We start from the raw sequence: 22,813 nt of genomic DNA, 5'->3' as shown, positions 1-22,813 counted from the left end.
ATGAAAATACTGAGCAATAGCTACAGATTACATGTCTCATGTACAGACAATTGCTCATCAACAGCACCCTAACTCTTACCAAAACAATTTCTGAATAATCCTGTGGAAGAGAACTTCTATGGAAAAACTGTTACGTAAACTGAGTCATCATTCACATATATCAATATGAACACCAAAAGGCACAGTCTGCAAAGACTTAGCTTTAATTTCATAATCTCTTCTTACATATATATATTTAAGGCACGATCCAGAACATTTAAACACTAATGACAGAATCTTTACTACTGTCAACATTACTACTGCCTTGTGGCAGTCTGCCTTAGCAAGAATGAAATGTGGAACACATCTTCCTTGAAAAGAATCAAGGTAAAAAAACAGAACTTGACAAAACTTCTTTAAAGCAGTCTTAGCTAGACACAAAACCTCGAGGCTGCTATCTCCACATATCAGGAAGTGGGCTAGCCCAAAACCAACTCTGCATACAATATAAAACTTTCATTAAAATGGCACTCAATGTCTATACAAAAGAACACCTTACAATCATACAACTGTGATCTTTGTTTCATTAAACAAACATTATTTCAACATGATATAAGCAGAAAAGAAATAATGACCATTCATGGATTGCTGAGGATACTATACAGAATCCTGAGCAGATGGCACATTAAGCTTGGTATTTTGGGGGGCATTTATTACCTACTACTTTTGAACTGAAGATATATGCGGTATTGTCTTTTAAAATGCAATTGCTTTAGAAGAAATAGGTCATTATATATTTACTTATGGAGAAAAAAGATGCTCTGCAGTAAGTACATGAAAAGAGCAGCTTTTTTATGAAAAGCTCTATGCTCCATTTAGTCATTTCCACCACACAACTTGAGTAGGATTTTCCGGTAGTCTCCTGAAGTATCACCCTGAAAAGGAACCCAGAAAAAGAAAAGTTGAAGAACAACCAAAAGAGGCGAAGCTACAGTTGAAAAACTAAGAATTAACTTTCCAGGGACATTTTTGGCTCTACTTTTACAGAAATAAGCAGCAGAGTTTACATATACCCAACTGTGGATGTGCACACCCCATATTTACTGAAGCCAGATTTTAACCAAGTTCAGTCCATTAAATAGGTACGGCCTGTTCAGCTTCTGAATGATAAATTATAATGCCAGATCAAAAGAGGAACAGGGGGAAGAAGAAATGCAGAGCTTTTCCACCAATGTCTCACTGCTTTTTACTCATACATTGGTGGTTACAGGGCATGCAACTACTGTAGAAGAAACATTTGAACATGCTAAACTCCAGAATCTCTACAGGATTCTTTCCAAACACCACCAAGTTACATCACCTCAGTGTCCACAGCAGAAGGAATATACAGGGGCTTAACAGGTTTGGCACCCTCATTACAAGGTAAATAAAAGTGGCACCACTCACTCTCCTCTCCAGCTCTCATTACCCTACCCCTGGCCAGGCATCTTCTTGGCTGTTGGTACAGCTCTTAAGAGCAGTAGGAAGGTGGATCAACTGCTAAAGAATCTGAAGTTTAGTCTATTTGCAAAGTCCTGTACTTACAAGAGAAAGAGGAGGTAATCCTTTAGAAGATTTTTAGAAGCTTTATCTTCTTCCAACACACAAATGAAGTAGAGCACCACTGTTACTCAACTGGAGGACTGAGTGGTTCCCACAAGATCATATGAGGAGATTGGAATAGAGAGGTCTCAGAAACCCCTCTGGACCAATTTCCCTTTCCTTCCTTGCCTGTTAGCTTCCACCCCATCTCTAGTTCATCTAGCCCCCATACAAACCCAAGTGCTCTCCATCCTCTGGCCCTCAGCCTCCATGCTCCTGGCAAATGCAGCAATCCAAGAGAGCCAGCTACACTCAGTGCAGGTAACAGCTGTTCAGCACAAGGAGCAGTGCTCTGCCAGCATAAGGGGTGTCATGGTAGGGCAGGTAAGGTCTCCAAGGCTTACACTGATATCTGTGTAGAGAGATCTGCCATACATCCGCTTGTACTCCGCACGTATGTCCAGCAGGTCAACCTCACTGCGCGATACCATGATCCGGATCAGCGTCCTGTCCTTTGTTCCTGCTCCCTGAAAGAAACAAAGCAGCAGTACAATGTACTGGAAAGCGTATGGCACAGCACTAATGAAAAAATAAAATGCCAATTTACTAGCATAACCCCACTGACTTAATAAGCTTGAACAGAATTTAGCCTATCATGCTAAAATAAATTAAATTTAGTGGTAGGACACTAGTTTCTCTGCACAAGAACAGCTGAAAAAATAAGTGGGGGATTCACAGAGATATAGGCGGGTCAGGAAAATTTGGTGAGTTAAATGGCCTACTTATTTATTTCTGCTAGAATTCCCTACTTAAAAAGCATCAATTTCAATGAGTTTCAAGCATATTTGTGTTTTACCAACTGAAGATTATTGTTTTATGCATGGTTGTATTCATTGCTCTCTTAAGTTGGATCAAATTAGCTAGATTTTTCCAGCCTTTCCTAATAATGACTGCATCATGACTGTTAGTCATCTGCCCACTGAAAAATGTAATCCCTTCAGCTGCACAGTTCCTTCCCAAGAGCTGTACAAGCATTTAAAAAAACTCCACACTAAGTTTATGTAACTTGTCACAGACACCTACCTTCATTGCTTTATGTAATCTCTCTGCAAAAAAAGCTGGCGTGTTCTTGAGACACTTGACTGCAAAAAGGAACAGAGGAACAGTATTACAGAAGGCACTCCTCCTCAATAAGAAGTCAGTAATTTTTTGAGTTTATCCAACATAGTCACATGCTTGAATTTTACATAAACATACACTTGATACAATGCAGCTTCCACTTCTTCCATTAGTCACTGAAATTATTTTTAATCCAAACAGTAGCTACAATACAGTTAAAAAACCTACACTGCATGGCTGAAAGCAAATATTTCTGTTACTAGAAACCATCTAGTGTGAAGCAGCCATAATGAATCTTTGAATTCTAATGACCAGATTCTTGTTTATGAAGGGAAAAGAGGGGATGAGGAGGGGGCAGAAGACTTGAAGGAATACATAGGTAGCAGTGCTCCTGGATTCTTAATCCTAAATTTTTAGGCCACGCATCAGCAAGTTTTGACAAATTCAAGTTCTGCCCTAGTACAAATTAGGAAACCACCTATGATAGCAGAGAATCTTAGGTGGTTCCTTCTCCTTAAGGGTGAGTCATCACAACCCTTATTTTAAAGTCTTATTTTAGCCACAAATTTCATCAGGACTCCTGAAAAATTTTAAACATGTTCATTTACTAATGTTATATTTAATTAGCATAGTTCATCAGAAATCTGAAAGAGCAAAATCTAAGTCAAATTATTGTCATGTTAATCAGGATAATGAAAGAATCCTCCATCACTGACCAGAATTAAAATGTATATATTGATGCAACATTGTTACAAGTAAACTAGCATGCAAACTGTGGCAAACTACAGAGGGAAACAGACCACACTTGACATTTAATAGCACCGTAAGGTATCAAAATCAATCACACAGAATCAATACAGAAATAAAGGTGTAAACCCAGACATGTTTTTCATAGCAACACACATTCTGTATAGGAATAAGTAATTTTCTCAGTAGGAAAATGTAGATGAGAGATAGCAGTTCACCACAAAACTGTCAATGATATGTACAATACTATTCAAAAATGAATGACAAAATGAAATGCATGTTTCTGTATCTCTCTATTTAGATAACACAACACACCTGCATTCTAAGATGTTTAAATATATTGTTGTAAGTTACCAGTTGTACAATCCAGAAAGCTTTAAAGAAAGCAAAATTAAATATTTTCAATTAGAAACCCCTTTTTTCCTGTAAGTAAGGTCCACAGAACAAATGATGTTAATATAATTTACTGATATAGATACATGTGTATATACATATAAATGAAAAACCCCACAGAATCTATTTAATAAAGGGAGTTATTCAGTGAATATTAATGACAAGCCTTGCTCAAAAGGCTATTGACTTGTCTGGCAGCTAGTCTCAGTTTTGAATCTGGATCTGCATGGAGACCTATCAAGTCACTATGAAGCTCCATGAAGTCACATGAAGTCAAATGCCTCCTAAATGCTGAGCAGTTTCTTTACCAAGGCAATATTTTTCTACAAACAGAGAAATATCTTTTCCCTAAGTTTGGTTTCCTAACAATAGTTTTTGAGGCGACAAAGTTTGAATCCTGGAAAAGGTTTGGAAAAGACTCAGACACAATGAGCTAGATCCAGTTTGTGTCATTAAAAGATCAGTACAATGACAGTGTGGCCAAGCAGAATAAGAACAATAGTTACATAGTCACACATGCACAAAATAGGAGTGAAAAAATGAGGCTTTAAAAATTGATTTTCATTTTGCCAAGATGTTGTAACAAATTTCAGTGAAAAAAAAAAGTCTGTTGTGGTTCAACCAAACATCCTCTCTTATCTCATTTCCAAGTGATGCAAAGTCCATTTTTCCTATTTTAGTAGGAGTTTTTGGGTTTGGTTACATTACTACCATATTCAAAACCAAAGAACAACACTTTTAAAGCTGGAGCTTGAGATACCACAGTATATTTACAGTAATAAACAGAAAAAGAAATTGAGATGCAAAACAAAAGACAGGAAAGTGGTTCACAGTTATATCTATAACAAAGCATTTTAAATAAAACTACTGCACAGCAACTTGAGGCCTTGTCCCAACCTCATGGAAACAAATGACTGCTTCTGAAGAGACAAGAGTAGACCTGAGGTAAGAGTTTTCACTCCTCAGATGTACTGGGAGCAATTAACAACAAAGATTTAATAAAACTGTAGCCACAGGAAATGTGAGGGAAAAAAAAAAAACCCTTTGCAATGAAATTTAAGTTTTCTTTCTTCTAAATAGAGGTAGAAGTAACTAATTAGAGAGTTAATGCCTGTATTTTAATTAATGCTGGATTTCCAAAATTGTCCCAAATACTTCATTCTCACTGACCCAGGAGTTGGTAAAGTTTACTTCTTAAAAACAGTGTAAATTATAGTTAATATTTCTCTCCCCCTTTTAACATGTGAAATTTAAATTCTGCAATTGCCTGAAATAAAAAAGCTTCATCTGTCATTTTGAGGTGAATTACTAATTCACTTTACTAATCACAAAGGACTTCACAGAAAGTTCAACATAAAAAGCAGAAGACTGGAATTACTACTAATAAGAACATCCTTAGCTGAAGTGAGAGGTGCCACCTGAGCCAGCTGTAGCAGAATAGCAGGAATGAACTTGCTAAGGTGGCACGTACCTACTGCCAGCATGCCCTTCTCCAGGTCCCCAGACATCTCACGGCAGATGCTGCTTTCGATGTCCCGGTTACACATCCTCTGGTACTCGCTGAAGACTGTAAATGGAAAAGAAAGATTTCAGCTCTGCAACAAGAAGTGGCACTGGAATGTGCTGGGTGGCTTCATTTCAGTGGCACTTCCCAGCTGGACACTACAGTGCACACACACTAGTTTGAACATCTCAAGGATTAATACTGTGTTATCAACCATTAACATGTTATCATGCTCCTTCTAGTTTGCCCAGATATGACCTTTTCATTAAAGGGCTAGACCAAGAAAGCATGGCAATTTTTTTTTTAGGAAAGCTCTGGGTCTCAATAAAGTCAAGAAGAAAATACTCAGGTTCTCATACACACCCCTTTCCTTCATGCAAGTACCTCGCACCCCAATAGCACAAAGTGAAAGTTCTATGTAGTTACTAAAACATTTCCACCACAACAGACTGATGTAGTACCTTACATTAGCAAGTAAAAGGAGAAGGATTTCAAGTGTCTTGCACACACAAGTACGCAAGACTGAAACAATTCTAGTTTTTCAATTCTTTAATCAGAGGAACATTTGAACAAGTATGACCTCTACCTCCTCTGATATTAAGAAAGGTGACTTTTGCTTTTCCTCAGCAGAATGCTTTTCATTGGTATCTTGTTGGGCTCATTTTACAGATGGAGAAAATTCAGGCACAGAGCAGTGCTGTACATTTCTATCATTACACACAACAGAATCAAGTTACAGTTTACATAGGACATCATTACCTGCTCTAAGGTGGGCCCTGCTTCTTGCACACAGAATAGCATTGAATTTGGATTCATCAGTTCCTAGACGGTTCTCTCCAGCTGCATACAACTCCTGAGCACAGAAGGGAATTCACACTTCATTACTCAGAAAAGTAGTCAAGCTGAACAGCTGAGTTACAGATTTGCTTCCTTGCAGCCTCTTCTCCTTTTATATTTCTTTCTTAGCCTATGTACTACTGCAAAACAGGGGCAAGCAATAAATAGCAACTAGTTCTAACCTTCCTACAATATGCTATGCTTGCAGACTTCCTAGCTTGCTGATGCATAAGTGTTCCAACACAAGAGCTCCAGATTACTAAAGGAAGGGATATTGCTCAAGAACTACCTGAAAATTGTTCTTCCTAGCAGTCCTTACATCAAGCTTTTCTTCTACAATTCTAGGTGTGTTCTGGGATGTTCTTGCGTTTTGGCTAAGGCACACTATGTAGAAAGCTAATGACATTACTATTTAAATGACACTAGCATGGCTAAAACAACCTAGGGTTTTCCCTTTGCTTTGTAATGAAATGGAACATACAGAAAAAGAAATGGGGCAAGTATTACAAAGTCCAAGTGCCTTATTTGCTGCAAAACTCCAGACTTCCTTAAACAGCATGCAAAGGCTAATGCAGGTGTTGAATAGTTTAAAATTTAATCCACACACATATCACCTCCAATTTCTTTGGTCAATTTCATTAGAAAGCAGCACAATCCAACACTTGGAAAATCCAAAGACCTGACAGAATGAGAGGTAAAATATCCTATGGACTGTACTCCTAAGAGCTTTATCTCTGTATTGCACCTACACAGCTCTAATGCTCTGTCACAACTTTTTATATCTCTTCCATCCACTCAAAGATAAGCACTGCATCAGAAGTCATCACAAGGCGTCCAAAACTAACAGTAAGCAGAATCCACACGGCCAAATTTCAGCATATTGAGTTGACTATACTTAGAAACAATGAAGCATTTCTACTGACCTGTACATCTCTTTGGACAACAGACATGTCAACATTTGTACTTTCATCTCTGTTTCCCTGAAAGAATTAGAAGATCCAGAAGTGTTATTAGTGGGCTTTGATTTGCTGCCTTTTTTTTTTTTAATTAAAAAAAAAAACACACAAACACAATGAAACAAAATCCACACCACCTACAAATGCACAATAAACAAATTCCAAAATCCCAGCAGGCAAGTACCTGAGCAAGTGAAATTAAAAGCCTCTGAAAGTGTCCAGACGTGTCACTTTTTATTGCTTCCTCCAGAGTTTTCTTATATTCTGGAAAAGAGATAGTCATGAATCCACATACAACGCTGCTCATTTCCTAAATTCTTAGAACCAGTCAGTGATTGAGTAAGAAAAGGAAGAAAATTTTGATGCAACAGATCAAACCTGCTTTATAGACCCTGCTGAGTTCCTGAATATGCTCATTACTGCGGGAAGCTAAGATTTCAATGAGACAATTTTCATCTGTGCCAACACCCTAAAACAAACAAAGGAGAAACACTTCAGATTCTTGATTTCTACAACCTAGTACAAAAGAAATGTAACAAAATCATATAGGAAAAAATTCCGAATATAACCTTGTGTAGGAAGTCAAAGCAAGTAATCCCAAATAAATCCAAACTTTTAAATGGCAACCAAGTATTTCATCAGCTCAACTATTTCCTCTGTATTATAAATTTGTATCTCCTACACAAACCTTTATAGCTTCCTTGATTTCATAAGCATCAAACATGACAGGCGTCTTCATCATTGCCAAGATTGTCCTCTCAAAGTTACCTGAGAGCTCAGATTTGAGATCTTTAATCAAATCCTAATAAGAAGGAAAAAACAAGGAAAAAAATGCATAAAGACCAAACTTGAAAAAAGCAAGTACCAAAACCACACATTTTACTAAGAATTCTTTATGCATAAGCACCAGTAATGTATGTTCAAAGTAAAGCTACTCCACTTAACACTAAAACCAGCATAATGGTGTGTGTACATTGAGGCCATTAAGATCCAATTAAATAGACTGCACAGATCCAAGAGTCAAAGTAACCATTTAGCATAGAAACTGCTTTACATGTTTCATCTGCAACACTGCATGAATAAGTCAAGCATCAGTAAAAGTAGCTCTAGCTACTGGCTATGCCTTAAGAACTATCTTCCTCTAATGCACCTTCCAATCTTTTTTTCCCACCACTAAGTCTTATTGCCACTGAAGGGATGTAGGCTCTCATTTCTCCTTCCTTCTGTTCTCACAATGTACTTACCTTTCCATAAGCTGTTTTGAAGGACAGGATTATCTGCTGCCGTTGCTTGTTTGAACGACTTCCAAGACAATCAATGATCGCCTGCTCATCGGTTCCTGTACACACACACCGCCACCACAGAATGAGCATCACCTCATGTGAGGATTCAGCTTTCTATTTCATCCTGTTCTAAACCCAGCAGAAGGACATGAATGCTTTGAATTCATCTACAGTATCTACTCTTGTGTTCAACCACAGAGTGTTCGAGCTCACACACACAGTAAGAATACAAAGGAAGCCTCAACCAAAGTCATGATATTGTTTATGCCCACATGAACTTCCAGTAATACTTCTGATAACCAAGGACTCAGCACACACTCAGTCCCACTCAGTACAGATGTAACAACAGAAAAATATCAGTGCTGAATGGAGATGTAATTCTACTTTTTACTAAAATGTAAATCATCAGACTGCTCACCGAACCCTTTCATGGCCTTCCTTAAGACTTCTGCATCCTTCAGAGGGTCAAAACCTGGTGCATCAGTGATCGTACCTCGGTTTCCATGCTAAAATTAGATCAATAGTGTTAAACAGCAGTAGTGTTAACAGCATATTAGTGTTAAATACTGAAATACTGTGGTTTACTACTTAAGAAAGAGGACCACTGTTATCAGTTTTCTTTTTGTGAGAAAAGTAATAGAGAAAACTCAAACCAACCCTGCCTTAAGCAATTTATTAACTTCTAGACACAAATTACAAGAAAATGCAAGATCAAGGTTTGCTGACATTAAATCTGCTCTCCAATTAATGTTTGATGATACTGTATATACAATTGGCAATACTTGCTAAAGGTAAGAAAGGCAAGATTAATTAATTTGAATTCATATCAAACCTTTTTTCTTGGATACTATGGTAAAACATAATTTGTTTCAAGACCATATGAGCCTATAGTGCTTGCATTTAAAAAGGTTCTATCTCTCTCTTTACTCAAACTTCTTTTCATAACTTTCTTTTGAATTTTGTGATGGGTTTACACTAATACACACAAAGAAAATGCAGAGAAACATATATACAGTCACACCTCAAAAGAAAAGCAGTGAATGCTCTTACTGTTACAGGAGTGACGGCAGGCCCTGTAATTCCTGAGTAAGAGGGCATAGATGGGTTCACAGCTGGACCTGCTGGATAATTTGGCATTGGCTGCTGCCCTGAGGGAGTTGGTGGAAATCCTGGGTAGTTCATCGGCTGCTGAGCAGGTGGTGGTGTGGGCTGGCCTGGCACAGGGCCGCCCGCGTATCCTGGGTAAGGTGGCATTCCAGACGGTGGATTTCCTCCAGGTGGAGCGTACCCTCCATACGAGGGCTGTTGTCCTGGCGGGGGTTGCCCAAAGCCACCTGGAGGAACTGGTGGATAACCCCCAGGGGTGGAAGGATACATGCTTTGTGGTACATTTGTCCCTCCAAACGTCCCTGCCAGGTTGGATGCCTGCAATGACAGCAATAAAAGAGACAGGAAGGAGCACCAACAGCTGAGTTTCAGTAACATGCTTAATACAATACAATCTCTCTCCCCACCAACACAGACAGACAGCTCTTTATCTGCAAAAGGTAGCAAGCAGGATGGAAAAATCTGCCTAAAACTTTACACCAAATAATCCTTTATATGCCCATGGCTGCCTTGTGTGATCATAAGGGTGCACCTGGGTGCAAGGACTTCAAGCAACCTGTGGCTGTTTTACAATGTGTTAGTAGTTTACAACTAGCAGGAATTCCTGGACTACATTTGGAGAGACTTCTGCAGAAACTGAAATGAATATATTCCACTCCACATCAAAATCTTATCACTGAAACCCCTCTTCTAGAGAGAAACCAGAAGTGACATTGGATGACTGCAGCACTGTCAGAAACTAGCTGCTGTGGCTATAGACTCGTGCATCCTAGAGAGCTTGTTCTATTTGCCCGCTGGCTGCTAAAACACTTCATTTAATAACTGCCTCAGAAAAACATCTATAATGCAAATATCTTCCTACAAACTGCATTCTTTATGCAGCATAACAGATTTCTGAAGACTAAAGTTGTCAGAAGTGTCAATCACTTCTGCTCTATGAAAAAAAAAAAATCACATTGGAAACGTCTACATTTTCTTCAGTCGATGTAAAAGGTTTTTATTTCCATCTGTTAAACATCAGTGTTTGTAAGAGACTGTTGAGACCATATTCTTTTCAAGGATGAATCACTGATACCTCTAATTATACAGCTTTTTTCCTTACTCTGACTGGTCAAAATTCAGGTAAATAGGCAAAATCCAGACTGTGTTTGCCCATGTGAATATATGAACAGTGGATACTCTGTGTTAACAGTTCCCTATTCCTCTACACAGCAAATGCCAAGTTGTATTAGTCTTATGTCCATGACTTTTGAAGTTAGACTGTCAATAACATTTAACTAGTGCTCTGTTTTCCTAAAATAATAAATAGCTTGCAGTAACCATTTTCCTCAATAGGCAATATTGAATGCTCAATATCTAAACAGATTAGACATACAGGCACAGAATTCAAGTGATGAACCTCTCAGTGACAATTCCAGAAGCACAACTTTGCCCTTAAGGACATCACACTGGAACACATTAAATGAAAGCAAACTCACCATTCCAGCCATGTGGCTGGGATTGAACTGGTTGGCATAGCCAGCCACATTTTCCAGACCAATTGGAGGTGGATTTGAAGGTGGATAGGCAGCACCACCCCAAGGACTGCTACCTGAAATCAAACACAGATGTGCTGAAACAAGAAATGATACCTTTTAAAAGTTCTTATTACTTAAATTTCTAATTTAAGTATTTTCAACACTACCAGAGAAACCAACTGAAGAGGTGCAGGGTAGCAGTGCAATTATTAAAAAAAAGAGAAGTCCCACTGGGTATTTCTAGTAATGTTAGTTATCAACTCTAAACCTATTTGACGGTTAACACTCAAGACTGTTAATACCGTATTCTGACTTGAGTGCACCTAAAGTACAAAGTTGTCTGGATATTGTAATAGGAAGGTATTATTAATTCCACTTACTTTGCTAATTTGAGAGGTGCCCACAGACATTTAGAGGCACCAAGGTCATAAAGCCTGTCTGCACACAGCAGCATAGTTTTAAGACAGAATACCCTGCTGAGAAATAGGCTTTATCCTCCTAGCTAGCTGGGCTTCTCACTGTACACTGCTTCCCCTTCCCGAGCTAGCCTCTCTAACTCCACATTTCACGATTTCACTTTTCTTTCTACCTTTCAACAACACTAACAACAGTAAAGTTCAGCTTGATAACCAAGCAGTGGTTGAGTATTTCATCAGCTTTATGTTATTATTAATTGCTACGCTTTTAAACAGCCCCCTCCCTTTTGTATGCAACCACCTGCCTCAGAATAGTGAATTACGGATAATTTCCTATTTCTTTGGGGGATATGGTTGTCAGCTGTATGAATGACTTCTCCCCATATTCATTTGTCTCACTACCCACCTTGAAGACTCAGTATCAACCGGACACTGATCCTTGTCACTTATTGGATTTGGTCAAGTTAAGATCATTTCTAATGCTCTGTGCTTTATTTAAGATGAATGAAGCCAGACATTACTATATGAGCACATGGCATGAGCACATATTAAACAAATCAGAATCCCCAGCCCAGATAAAACAGGATTTAACAAGCAAGTACAGAAAGCTTCAGGGAGTCAAGGAAACCCTCCACAATCTTGTTCTTCATCTATGCCATGTTTCCACTTCAGAAAGGACCACGATTGCATTAAATGTTTATTTCATCTGAGTAACTTACCTGGGGCAGCTGGTGGATATCCACCCGCTGGGGGATAGCCTGGGTAACTCATTGCAAAGATCTGGAAAGTATGTGTGATACAGTTATTTTCTGTAATGCTTCACTCATTACACCACATAACACTAAGAGGCAACATGTATGCAGTAGCCAGTTACCAAAATTTAGACATAACCTGCACACTTTGTCCTGGCTTTTCCCTTAGAAACCTCTTCCCGTTTCCTGACTAATAAACAGATACCTAAGCAGTTGCAGAGCCACTCCTCACACCATTTTTTAATATTTGTTGCAGTTGCTACTTACTGCTTGATCTATCATGTAGTTAGGGATGTATTATTTGAACTTCCTTCCTTTACTGCGCTATTAAAACCTCCAGAAGTTTCCAGCCTGTACAGAGCTTTCTTATCAATGAAGAGTAGAAAATCATCTGACAAAGAAGCTATGTCTTCAAGTGAGTAACTATAAGTTCTTAGAAGGCACCTAAATGCAAACGTCTGCAGAAGTGCAAGGTCAGAGTAAGAAGCAGAAGGGATACACTTTCATGCTTACAGCATTGCCATAAAATATGAAGGGTTTACTGATAGGATAAGATCACTAGAACAAACTGAGTCTCTCAAAATGGATAGTGTCTCTGTCAGCACAGAAGTGCAGAAAGTCATTAGCTGTCCAAAATAGAAGTGGAGGTCAAAAAGGAAGAACAGCTAAATGAAGGACAAAATCAGAACTGGCTTCCAGAATACAAGGGCCTTATTTTAAACAGAACAGCTACCCGGAAGAATGGTAAAAGTAACTATGAAGAAAAATATCTATAATGAGTGTTAACTTTTTGAAGGTTATTTTTAATGACAAGTCACATGCTATTTTTAGAATTGCTGTGTAAATTATCCCTTCCCCCCCCCCCCCCACCTCTTTCCCCTAAAGCACTACCTTTTGCATCTGGCATGTTTTGCTGTGTTTTGGGTTTCAGCTGTGGAATTTTGTTTTGGATTTGGTTTGAGTTGGCAGGGGTGTTGTTCTTGTGAAATTGTTTTCATTTTACATGATCACATTAACTTCTCTTTCTGGTTTGCATGGCTCTACTGCATACCAACACTGAAATGGAGAAACACTTTTTTTTGTGGTTTTCTTTTTTAATAAGGAAATAAAATTAGGAAATCGGCAATTTACTTAAAGACTGTTTGGACTTCATGCTGCACATACTCATTGAAATTTAAAGAGCAAGAAATGAACTAACAGAAACTGCAATGAACAAGCAATACCAAAAGTCATAACCCTACTTTACTTCTGCTCCAGTATGTAGCATCTAACAGAATCAATAAATAAGTGAATGCAGCTTCTCAGCATTAGAAAAGCAATAGCTGCTGTTACCTATGCAAAGACTGACCCCAAACCCACAAGGCCGAGAAACAAATCAGCAAAACACACATTCTCCCTCTGCTGCTGGGAAAACGAGCCAGCAGCTTCCTCCCTCCTGGCACGTGGCCCCATAATTGCCAGAGGCTGGAGCTGCTGGGCCCCAGCCCACACTGCCACCTCCGGGCAGGTACCCGAGCATGAAAGTGCAGAGAGGCCAGCAGAATAAAAATAACATTTAAAAACTCAACAGAAGGCAGCCTGGCACACTTCAGAATCTCTCTAATTCAGAAATGGGCTTTGCATAATAAAGCACAGAAAAATAAAAAAAGAGCAATTATTACCATGTCTCTCAAAAACCAACCAAAGAACCCTCACAATCTAGATTCTTAGCATGCATAATGTCAATGTGTACATTTTTATATACAAATTATTACAACACTGAAATTAGTGTTATTTCTTCAGGTACAACCACAATTATATTTTTAGTTATTTTTTTAGCTTTACATGTAAATACGATAAAGACCGGGTACTCAAAAAATTGTAAGATGTCTTCTTCAATAAAGCTTTAGGTACAAATTTAAGACAAAACCCCTTTTTCTTTTTTTTTTTTTGTGGTAGAGGGTGAGAAGTAATGGGATAGGTTTTGCTTTTCTTAGCAAGTCTGTTTGATTGCTTTTAATCCCATATAGAATGCTCATTTTAAATTGGAAAACACCCCAAGATTAAATGAGCCTTTTGGCAATGGAAACTGAGGTTGAGAAAAAACAGCCAGCTTCAGCAACCTGAAAAATATGTTAGTTTATATATAAAAATGTTCCACTCGCTTCTTTTGAACACTCTATTTATCCAGGGATTTTCCAAGGGGAAATTTTCCCAGACTGGTTTGATTCCAGGCAAACTAGAGCTGCAAACACACCAACTTCTCATGTTCAGAAACTTCCCTGATCACCACCTTTTCCACAGTTCATTTGAGCCTCTGTTGGCCAGTACTCTAAATTTAGAAATATTAACACAGAAAGTTACCTTTCCCAACCATTCCCTCAACCCAATTTCATCCTCTAATCTCATCTTCTACACTTTCTCCTGCTACATCCACAATATTTTACTAAAATTGCTCATGATGAGCAGCACTTGCCTGCTGATAACAAAGGGTGACACAGGCAAGGGAACAGAAGATCTGGAAACCCACCCTGCTGTACAAACATTGCGTGGGAGGACACAGGAACAGCAAGGTCTCTGTTTGCTCAGTCAAAAAAAAATGTAGTGCATAAGACAAGGGAAAAATCCAAACAACCAAACTACACATGGAAAGAGGGAGTGCCTGGAAGAAAATAAATAACAACTACTGTCAAGGTCCTCTCCCCATTCCCAGTATTCAATCCCAGAGGTCCATCTCAGAACTTTAAATAAAGACCTGAGGTTTTACTCCCACAGTGAACATTGCTGTCATGCTTCACACTGCAAGCTATAAACCATTCAGGCTCTTGAGCATTTTCCTGCTGCTTGGCAAAGCTAAGAGGGAACAGACCTGTTCATAAAAGATAAAATCTGTGAAGACATTCAACAGGAATCTTGAAAATACGCTTCTGTAAGATACAGTACAGAAGGAAAGGACTACAACTTGAAAAAAATTGTAACAAAATTACAAATTCCATAATGGCAGAAATAAAGAAGAAAAAACTTTTCTGGCAGCTTTGAAGTTGTTTCAAGGTGCAATAGCAATAAGATCAGCCAATGCATTCACACCCATTCCTGGAATTTATTTAGTGGCTGCTGTTCAGGTTCCAGCAATGCCATGGTACAATAACTTGAGGACAAAAAAGGATGAAAAACCTTAACATTTATTAGTTCAAAATTATTTAATTATGCCTGTTTCACAGGGATCACCGAGTAAAGTTAAACCCTTGGCCTTGACTCCTCCACAAGGTTAATTACCAGGATATAGTAGACAAAGCAGCCTGAAGCTATAAATTATAGTACCTGCTTCAAGACTGATCCCTGATTGTGAAACCAGAACAGAATTTATTACCTTACAACATGCTGTCATTTTTCATCAGATATGAGCGCAGGCATCCACACTGTGTTTTTCCATGGCAAGGACAAACCACAGGCAGCACTGAACCAGCTAACTGCTATTTTACCAGCCTGAGCAAGATTTATCTTTGACTCATGCACTGCAGCATACAAGTTGTTCTCTCCTGTATCAGTTGTAATATTTTTCATCCTGATGGATAAATAGTCCAGCAATTTTGTTTTATCATTAAGTCTTCTGTGTATGTGGCTCCTGGCTAGCCTTCCTTTCACTATGAAAAAAAACCTAATTTAGTAGAAGGGGTTTATCTTCCAACAAGGCTGAGTTCATGCCACCCAAACTCAGGAAACCTCTTTTACACAGATCTTATCACTCATTGTTCAAACTTTTACTGGACTTCATCCAACAATGGATGAAATCCACATGGTATATTTAAGGAGTATTAACCCATCATCTACTTACTACAAAAAATAGCCTCCTTAACAAAAAACCCAAACCAACTCACAGCTCTGAACAGACAGTGGAACAAAAACAAACTCAAATATGAGGTTTCTCTAAAAACTATCCATTTGAATTGCTTGCTAGTATTATGACTCAGGAGCTCTGCCAGTTTTGATGATCCTTCTAATAAAGTATCATCATCTTTTTTATTACAGAAAATAATCTAGCACTTTTTGACCTGCTGGGGCAAGGGGGTGAGAAAGGTAGCACTTGCAAGCTTTAGTAAAAATAAAATAGAACTGAAAATGTCCATGTCCAACAAAGAAAAGCTGAATGGGAAGGCACACCCATAAGCCACAATGAGGCTGTAAAAATATTACTAAGAACATTCCTGTAACCTTTCCAGTGACAGAAGCCCTACATATATACTCAGGGCTTCAAAATCCAAAGAATTTATTTGAGCTGTATGGCCTTTCAAGATCTATATGCAGCAAAAACATGAGTTAATTCCAAGAGGTCAGTATCATTTTGGATCCCTACTCTGCCCTGATGCAAGTGCTTCCTTTTGTAGCACACTTCTTCAACACTCTCTTTCAAATACATAAAATACACAGTCAAAACATTTATGACAATACAGATAGACACCTTCCAAACAACAAAACAAGCAAGGAAAAAAAAAAAAAACAAATTAAGGTCATTAGATGCTTGAAGAAGTAATGGAATTAGGTTGTTCTACTTCAAATGCATAACTTGTCACAGAAAATCATTTGTTGCAAAAAAAAAAATACTATAAATAGCCTGAACTATGTTCTCAACTGACTAATGCCTCAGGGATTTATACTCCTCTCTTTTAAGTTCCACCATGAAAGAATAAATTTTTACACCATTAGTGCAAGTCAGAATATGTAAATACCAATTACTTCATGAACTACAGCAATAGTGTAGTATTCAGCACCCTGAAATAATTACTAAAAATATCTGATTGCTCGTTTCACACCAGCAGTTTTTAATTAGTCGCTGTGGCCGAGCCTGAAGCGCAGAGCCAGGGAGTGGCCCCACTGCAAAGGCAAAGGCAGCAGGAACAAAAGGTTTCCATCAGGTCTGCAGCTGTTCAGGCTGCAGAGGGGGCCAGAATGACACTCCCAAGTGACAACTCCCAAAATCAGGCACACTGGCAGGAGCTGCATGCACAAACCTTACACTGCGACAAAGCCTCTCTGCTGACAGCCTTGGGACTCCCCACATGAACAAGAGGTACAAAGACATCAGCGTTTTCTTAACAGTGATGACTTTCACACCTTCTGGACAGGGAAGGCTTACACATTTCAGCTGTCCAGCAGCACTAGGATGGTTACTACCCCTCAGTGAGCAAAATGGACAAGCCTTCATTCATTCCAGGCTATAAGGAATTATTCATTCTCAACAGGTTAATTCTTTCCAGGAACAAAATTATTCAAGAACCAACTTAGAATAGTAAAATAGAGAGGCAGGTATTTCAAAGCAACCATAAACAAGGAATGTGAAAAGACAGCAAGACTGTAGCCTTCAAATCTAGACTGACTTGAGATCAGCAAGCTTTAATCCTTACAGCTTACTACTCAGAAGTATTTTCCCCCCTAAATCTTAATATTTGTAAGCTGCATTTATTCTCCTAGCTAATAGAAAGCCAAGTGTTTTTAAAACACTGCCAAGCATAGCCAACAACCAGTTATTTTGACTATAATAAGTACACTGTTTACTGAATTTGTGCAAATTCCCAAGCTTAAAGTTGTTATCTCTAGCAATAATAAAAGAAATATTCACCCTGTTTGCTTCAGGGAACTTAAGCACTTAATTCAGAGCAACTTACTAGGCCAAAATCTAAAATCAGACATGTTTTTCTAGCCAAGCCAGAGATCTTTGGGGTGCAGGAATTAATTATAGCAAGTATCACTTCACATACACATTGACTACATGGATATAGTAAAGTTTAGCACAAACAAGAGACCTTCAGAAGCATTAAAACTCATCTGGGTCTTTCATATGGAACTGATATATTTGACAGTTCTTAAGCTCACCAGAAGTTACGATCTAAAAGCCTGAATTGGAAGCCCACCTCTCCTACTGGTGAACACTTTCCCAATGCCCTCAAAAAAACCTACCATCACTCACACCTTGTGGTAAAAGAGAAAAAAAAACCAAACACAACCAAAACAAGAATTCCAAAACACTTTTAACCTTCCTTTACCAAGTAAGACAGCATATTCTCTCTCAAACAAACAGCACATAAGGGAAAAAAGGAGGCAAGAACCTGGGAAGAACTTGTTTCCCTCTCTTTGGAGGTCTCAGAGAAGACCATTGCTACTGACCAGATGGCACAGTGAGCGGGCACTGCACAGGGAACAGCCAGGTAGTGGAGCTTGGGGGGCTGTGTTTGTTTCATTCAGTTACCACAGTCCAACAACTGGCACTGGTCCACATTCAGCATCTGTGACAGCTGAACAGTATGGATACAACTGCACAAAGACAAACAAAAAACTAGCTACCAAGGAAGAATCACACAAGAATATGACAGAATTGTCTCTTAGAAGGACATCACTGAGTCCCAGCTCTGTCCCACAACTGATTCCAAGTTTACCCCATTCAGGTTCTAACTTCTCATCGAGATTGTCTAGTAAGTGCTGATAAAACCTGGAACAAACACAGAGCAACAATAGAAGCAATGCACAGAAAATACCTATTATTGCTGTTCTTAGGTTTGCTTATCTACTTTACATTCTTCCCAGCTTGAGGAACTGGGAAGGAAATTCAGCATTTATATCAACCACACTCACTTTTGAATAAACTGGCAAAAGTAAAGGGACAACTCAAGTTTCAAATAGGTGAAAGTGCTGCTTGCTGAGGGGTAAACATGCAGCCTTTTCCTTTCCTTTCAAAAGTCTTTTGCTATCTTAAAAAGAAACTCAAAACAAAACACACTGTATACAGCTGACAAGTCCCTGTCCTTATTTCCAACAGTTTACATAAAACACTTAAAAAATACATCCAATAAGAAACATGGGTCAAGGTAGTAAACATAAATGTATGAAATAAACAAAACAAATCACATTGGTGCCATTACTCAGTTGAATATTTATTGTAATGGAAACCTCCAACCGCAATTTGAAGCTGACAGAGAAGTTTCTACAAATTATTATATATAGAGGCTTGGCTAAAAATAAGTGAAACTTTCAGTTTGTTCAAAAGCCCTACTATTTCTGTAGTCACAATTAAACCATCTGCTGTTTTCAATTATATTGTTGCTTTAACTAGAGCTTCTATTCTTTTAATACCTCCATTGCTATCACAGAACTAGAATTAAGTCGGCTCTATCTTGGTTCTGATTAATGCAGTGCTATTGAACAGACCTTATGGAAGCTCCATCTTCCAAAACTTGCTAGAGGTCTAGGAAACACCATCTCCTGTAATCTTCAAATCAGACAGACTTCTTGGCTTGACTTTTTATAGCAGATCAGGTTATGTATTTTGTTATCTAACACTATGTCTTTACAATTCTGACTACATAAACACCCCCATGAAATAGCTCCATCCCACTGTTGGTTTTGCTGTATCTTTTAGTGACTTCTGATATTTCACTGAGTTTTCAGTCTAACAATTCAAAACTTCTGGGGACTACAAATAATAAGCTAAAGAAGTGACAAATCATATGAATGAATGTGATGGCTACTCCAGAAATTTTAAGTACAGACAGACATTTTGGCCTCTGACCTTATACTAAGGTCTGGCAAGGGAAAGGAACATAAATATCATAAATATTGTTGACATAAAATCATTAGGCACACAGCAGAAATGCACTGGGGACAGGGCTACAGGCAAACATGTAAGTAATGCTCAGTTCCAGTTATCTGCTGCATCAGTAGGAGGAGAGTGGTCCACGTGACTCTTACAGCAACTCAAAACACAGGAAATTATAGAAATAGCCAAGCTATGAGGAAAGTGTTCGTACACTCAGCAACCATACACTTGCACTGGTTTTGTGCTGTTTCTGACGTTACCATGGGTGTTCCAGTAAAGCACTGACTCACTCCACGGAAAATAACTGTATGCTGGGGGAGGTATCAGGGAATGAACCTCCCACCTCCGATAGCAGCTGGGCTTTCAGGTGCATAATCCTCACCATCAGCTCCTTCATCAAAACACACCGCACCAGCACTTTTCCTCTCTCTCGCCACTCTGCTTTCTCTCCACTCCCCAGCCACCTGTCCCCGTTCTAGGCTGAGATGCCTTCCATGCTTCTGCCACTCCCTTCAGAACGTTATTTCTCGACAGTTCCTCCTTAACAGGAAGAAGCTTCCAGGAACTACTATAAATATATTTTTAAAGAAAAATATATTCCACAGAAGTACTTCTTTACTGCCCAGAAACAGGATGGGGACAAGAAGGAACTGCTTTTCTGAATATGGAGATATTCGTGCTGTGTTCTGTCACACATATAGCTACAGCATAGGAAGAGTTTGAAGAGTTTCCGTTTTAAGACAACTAAAGCGACTTGAAGACACGTAAGTGTCCTAAAGACATTCGAAGTACATATGGTATAAGAAAAGATAAAGTATACTACGTGCAGTTTAGAGAAAGGGGCCTTCAGAAAAAAAAAAAAAAAAAAAAAAAAAGGAAAAAGCACTGCGTAATGGCCAGCCTACCATCTTAGGCTGCTTTCTCTTGACAACTGTACACATCAAAATTGTAAACTCAATATAGACTACGGACTCAGGCAAAGGACCGAACTGCAGCTACAACAGCAAAACATGCCCTCTCCCCTGAAACCACATTTTCCCAGGAAAAAGGCGTTGCTTCCTCCCAGCGGCGGAGCTGCCGCCAGCCCTGACTCCCCCCGCCAGCCCTTGAGCCGCTGCCTGTCACCCCGCGGGCTCCTGCCGCCCCAGGATCCCGTCCCCGCGGGGACACGGGCCCGGCCCGCAGCCCCGCCGCACCGGGTGGCCCTGGCCCCTCGCCCCCGTCCCGCCGCGGGGTCGCGCCTACCGAAGGTGCTGTGCAGCCGCTGCCACCACCGCCCGTCCCAGGTGCTCGCCGGCGCTGCGGGGCGGTGCCGGGGAGCGGCAGGAGGAGGAGCCGCTGCGGCCCGGCTCACTCGGCCCGCCCCGCCGCCGTGCGAGGGAGGGCCGGGGCCGGCCGGTGCAAAACCTGCCGGGAGCGGCGGGCCCGGGGCGGGGCGCGGTGAGCCCGGGGCGGGGGGGGACAGCCCGCACCGGCGGCGGCTGGAAACCGCACAACAGGTTTGACCAAGAGGCGGCTTCAGCGAGAGGCCCATTGTATAAAAAACAAAGCACAGTAAGAAAGGTAACTCCACCCGTCATGTGGGCAGCCTGGGCATTCCGCGAGAGCGCAGCGTCGCCTGAGGGACCGGGTGACCTGCACACGGCAAAACCAAATCCTGGTTCAAGGCAAGGTTGTAAGCGTTCAGCACAACATCGGATTTAAACCCAAAACCACCCCTGACTGTTCTCACCAGGAAATTTCCGAAAACATGATTTCCAGACAAGGCGGTACAGAAAACCCCCATTTTGTATATAACATAGTTTTCATTAAGTAAAAAAATCAAGAGGAAGCCTTTTCGGTACAAGCAGTAATAGCTAGAGGCTTCAATAAACAACTTTTTTTTTCCCTACATGCATTCTTTAAAGATGAGTGAAGTTGCTCACATGGAAGCATTTAGAGAGACAGACCAAGTTAATAAAAACGAAAAATAAAAAGGGTTAGCATTTTCCAATTATATTTCTTTTGCCAAGACACTAATCAAAATAGCAATCACAGCATTATCTAACTGAATCACAGCATTATACAACTTGGGTGGGGAATGAACTTGACTTTGCAGCTGGGAATTTTGTGAACAGGGTTCAGAACCTCCTTTCCAACACTTGCTCCTCTAATATGTATGCTTTGTAACAGGCAATTTTATTTAGAATGAAACTAACCTGGATAGATGTGTTCACACTTCTTAAAGCATCCTGTTCAACTACCAATAGCTTTCAGTGGAGGACCTGGGCTTTTTCTCCTCCATACAACTTTCACGTACCACAATGGCCAATCATTGAAATACAACAGCTGTGATTGAACTAAAGAAAAGAAATTACCATTTTTCCCTCTCCGTCATCAAAATTTTAATTGGCACTGCAGAGGCCAAGGCTGCACTCATGGGAAACAGCTACATTTAAAGTAGTCTATAGCAGGTGAAGAGCTATATTTGAATATAAGAACAGCTGTGGTGGTTTAACCCCAGCCAGCAGCCAAGCCCCACACAGCCTCTCTTCCTCCCTGGCCAGTAAGATAAGGCAGAGAATGAGAGAGTTAAAAGACAGAAAACTTGTGTGTTGAAATAAAGACAAGTCTAATAGGAAAACAAAAGCCATGCACACAGGCAAAGTAAAAGGAATTAATTCTCCACTTCCCATGGGCAGGCAGGTGTTCAGTCATCTCCAGGACAACAAGACTCCACCACACATAACAGTTACTTGGAAAGATAAATGCCATCACTCCAAATGTCCCTTCTGCTTTCATAGCCTGAGCATAATATCATATGGTCTGGAATATCCCTTGGGGTCAGTTGGGGTCAGCTGTGTCCCTGCCCAAGTTTTTGTGCACCCTCAGTCTCCTCACTGGAGGCGTGAGAAGCAGAAAGACCTTGGCTCTGTGCAAGCCCTGCTCATCAATAACAAAAACATCTCTGTATCATCACCAATGTCTTCAGCACAAATCCAAAACATAAGCCCCCACTAGCCACTGTGAAGAAGATAAACTGAATCTCAGTCAAAACCAGCACATTAGCTTATTG

At 39.8% G+C, this 22,813-nt stretch overlaps 1 protein-coding gene across 2 annotated transcripts; it reads right to left on the bottom strand.

Moving 5' to 3' along the window:
- Positions 1-185: 185 nt before the first annotated feature.
- On the bottom strand, positions 186-21,141 carry ANXA11 (annexin A11). 2 transcript variants are annotated; one of them, XM_053948551.1, is made up of 15 exons: positions 21,004-21,141; positions 12,159-12,219; positions 10,985-11,097; positions 9,450-9,824; positions 8,818-8,905; positions 8,361-8,455; positions 7,805-7,918; positions 7,495-7,585; positions 7,301-7,380; positions 7,084-7,140; positions 6,083-6,176; positions 5,291-5,386; positions 2,644-2,702; positions 1,965-2,087; positions 186-914 (listed from the first exon to the last, which is right to left on the bottom strand). In XM_053948551.1, the coding sequence occupies exons 2-15, from the start codon at positions 12,208-12,210 to the stop codon at positions 855-857; spliced, it is 1,497 nt and encodes a 498-aa protein (XP_053804526.1). In that variant the 5' UTR covers positions 12,211-12,219; positions 21,004-21,141; the 3' UTR covers positions 186-854. The 2 variants fall into 2 exon arrangements, with proteins under 2 accessions (XP_053804526.1, XP_053804525.1); XM_053948550.1 differs by lacking the exon at positions 21,004-21,141 and adding an exon at positions 13,083-13,101.
- Between the last annotated feature and the right edge of the window lie 1,672 nt (positions 21,142-22,813).

Source organism: Vidua chalybeata, chromosome 8, assembly GCF_026979565.1.
Source record: "Vidua chalybeata isolate OUT-0048 chromosome 8, bVidCha1 merged haplotype, whole genome shotgun sequence".
NCBI lineage: Eukaryota > Metazoa > Chordata > Aves > Passeriformes > Viduidae > Vidua > Vidua chalybeata.
This window is presented reverse-complemented; position numbering and strand designations above follow the sequence as displayed.

What these genes read in the sequence shown, in the direction of transcription:
- ANXA11 (XM_053948550.1), bottom strand. An exon ending in ATATCCACCAGCTGCCCCAG is followed by an intron (nt 11,098 to 12,158) that starts GTAAGTTACTCA and finishes GTTTGATTTCAG; the next exon opens with GTAGCAGTCCTTGGGGTGGT. An exon ending in CAGCAGGGTCTATAAAGCAG is followed by an intron (nt 7,381 to 7,494) that starts GTTTGATCTGTT and finishes TCTCTTTTCCAG; the next exon opens with AATATAAGAAAACTCTGGAG.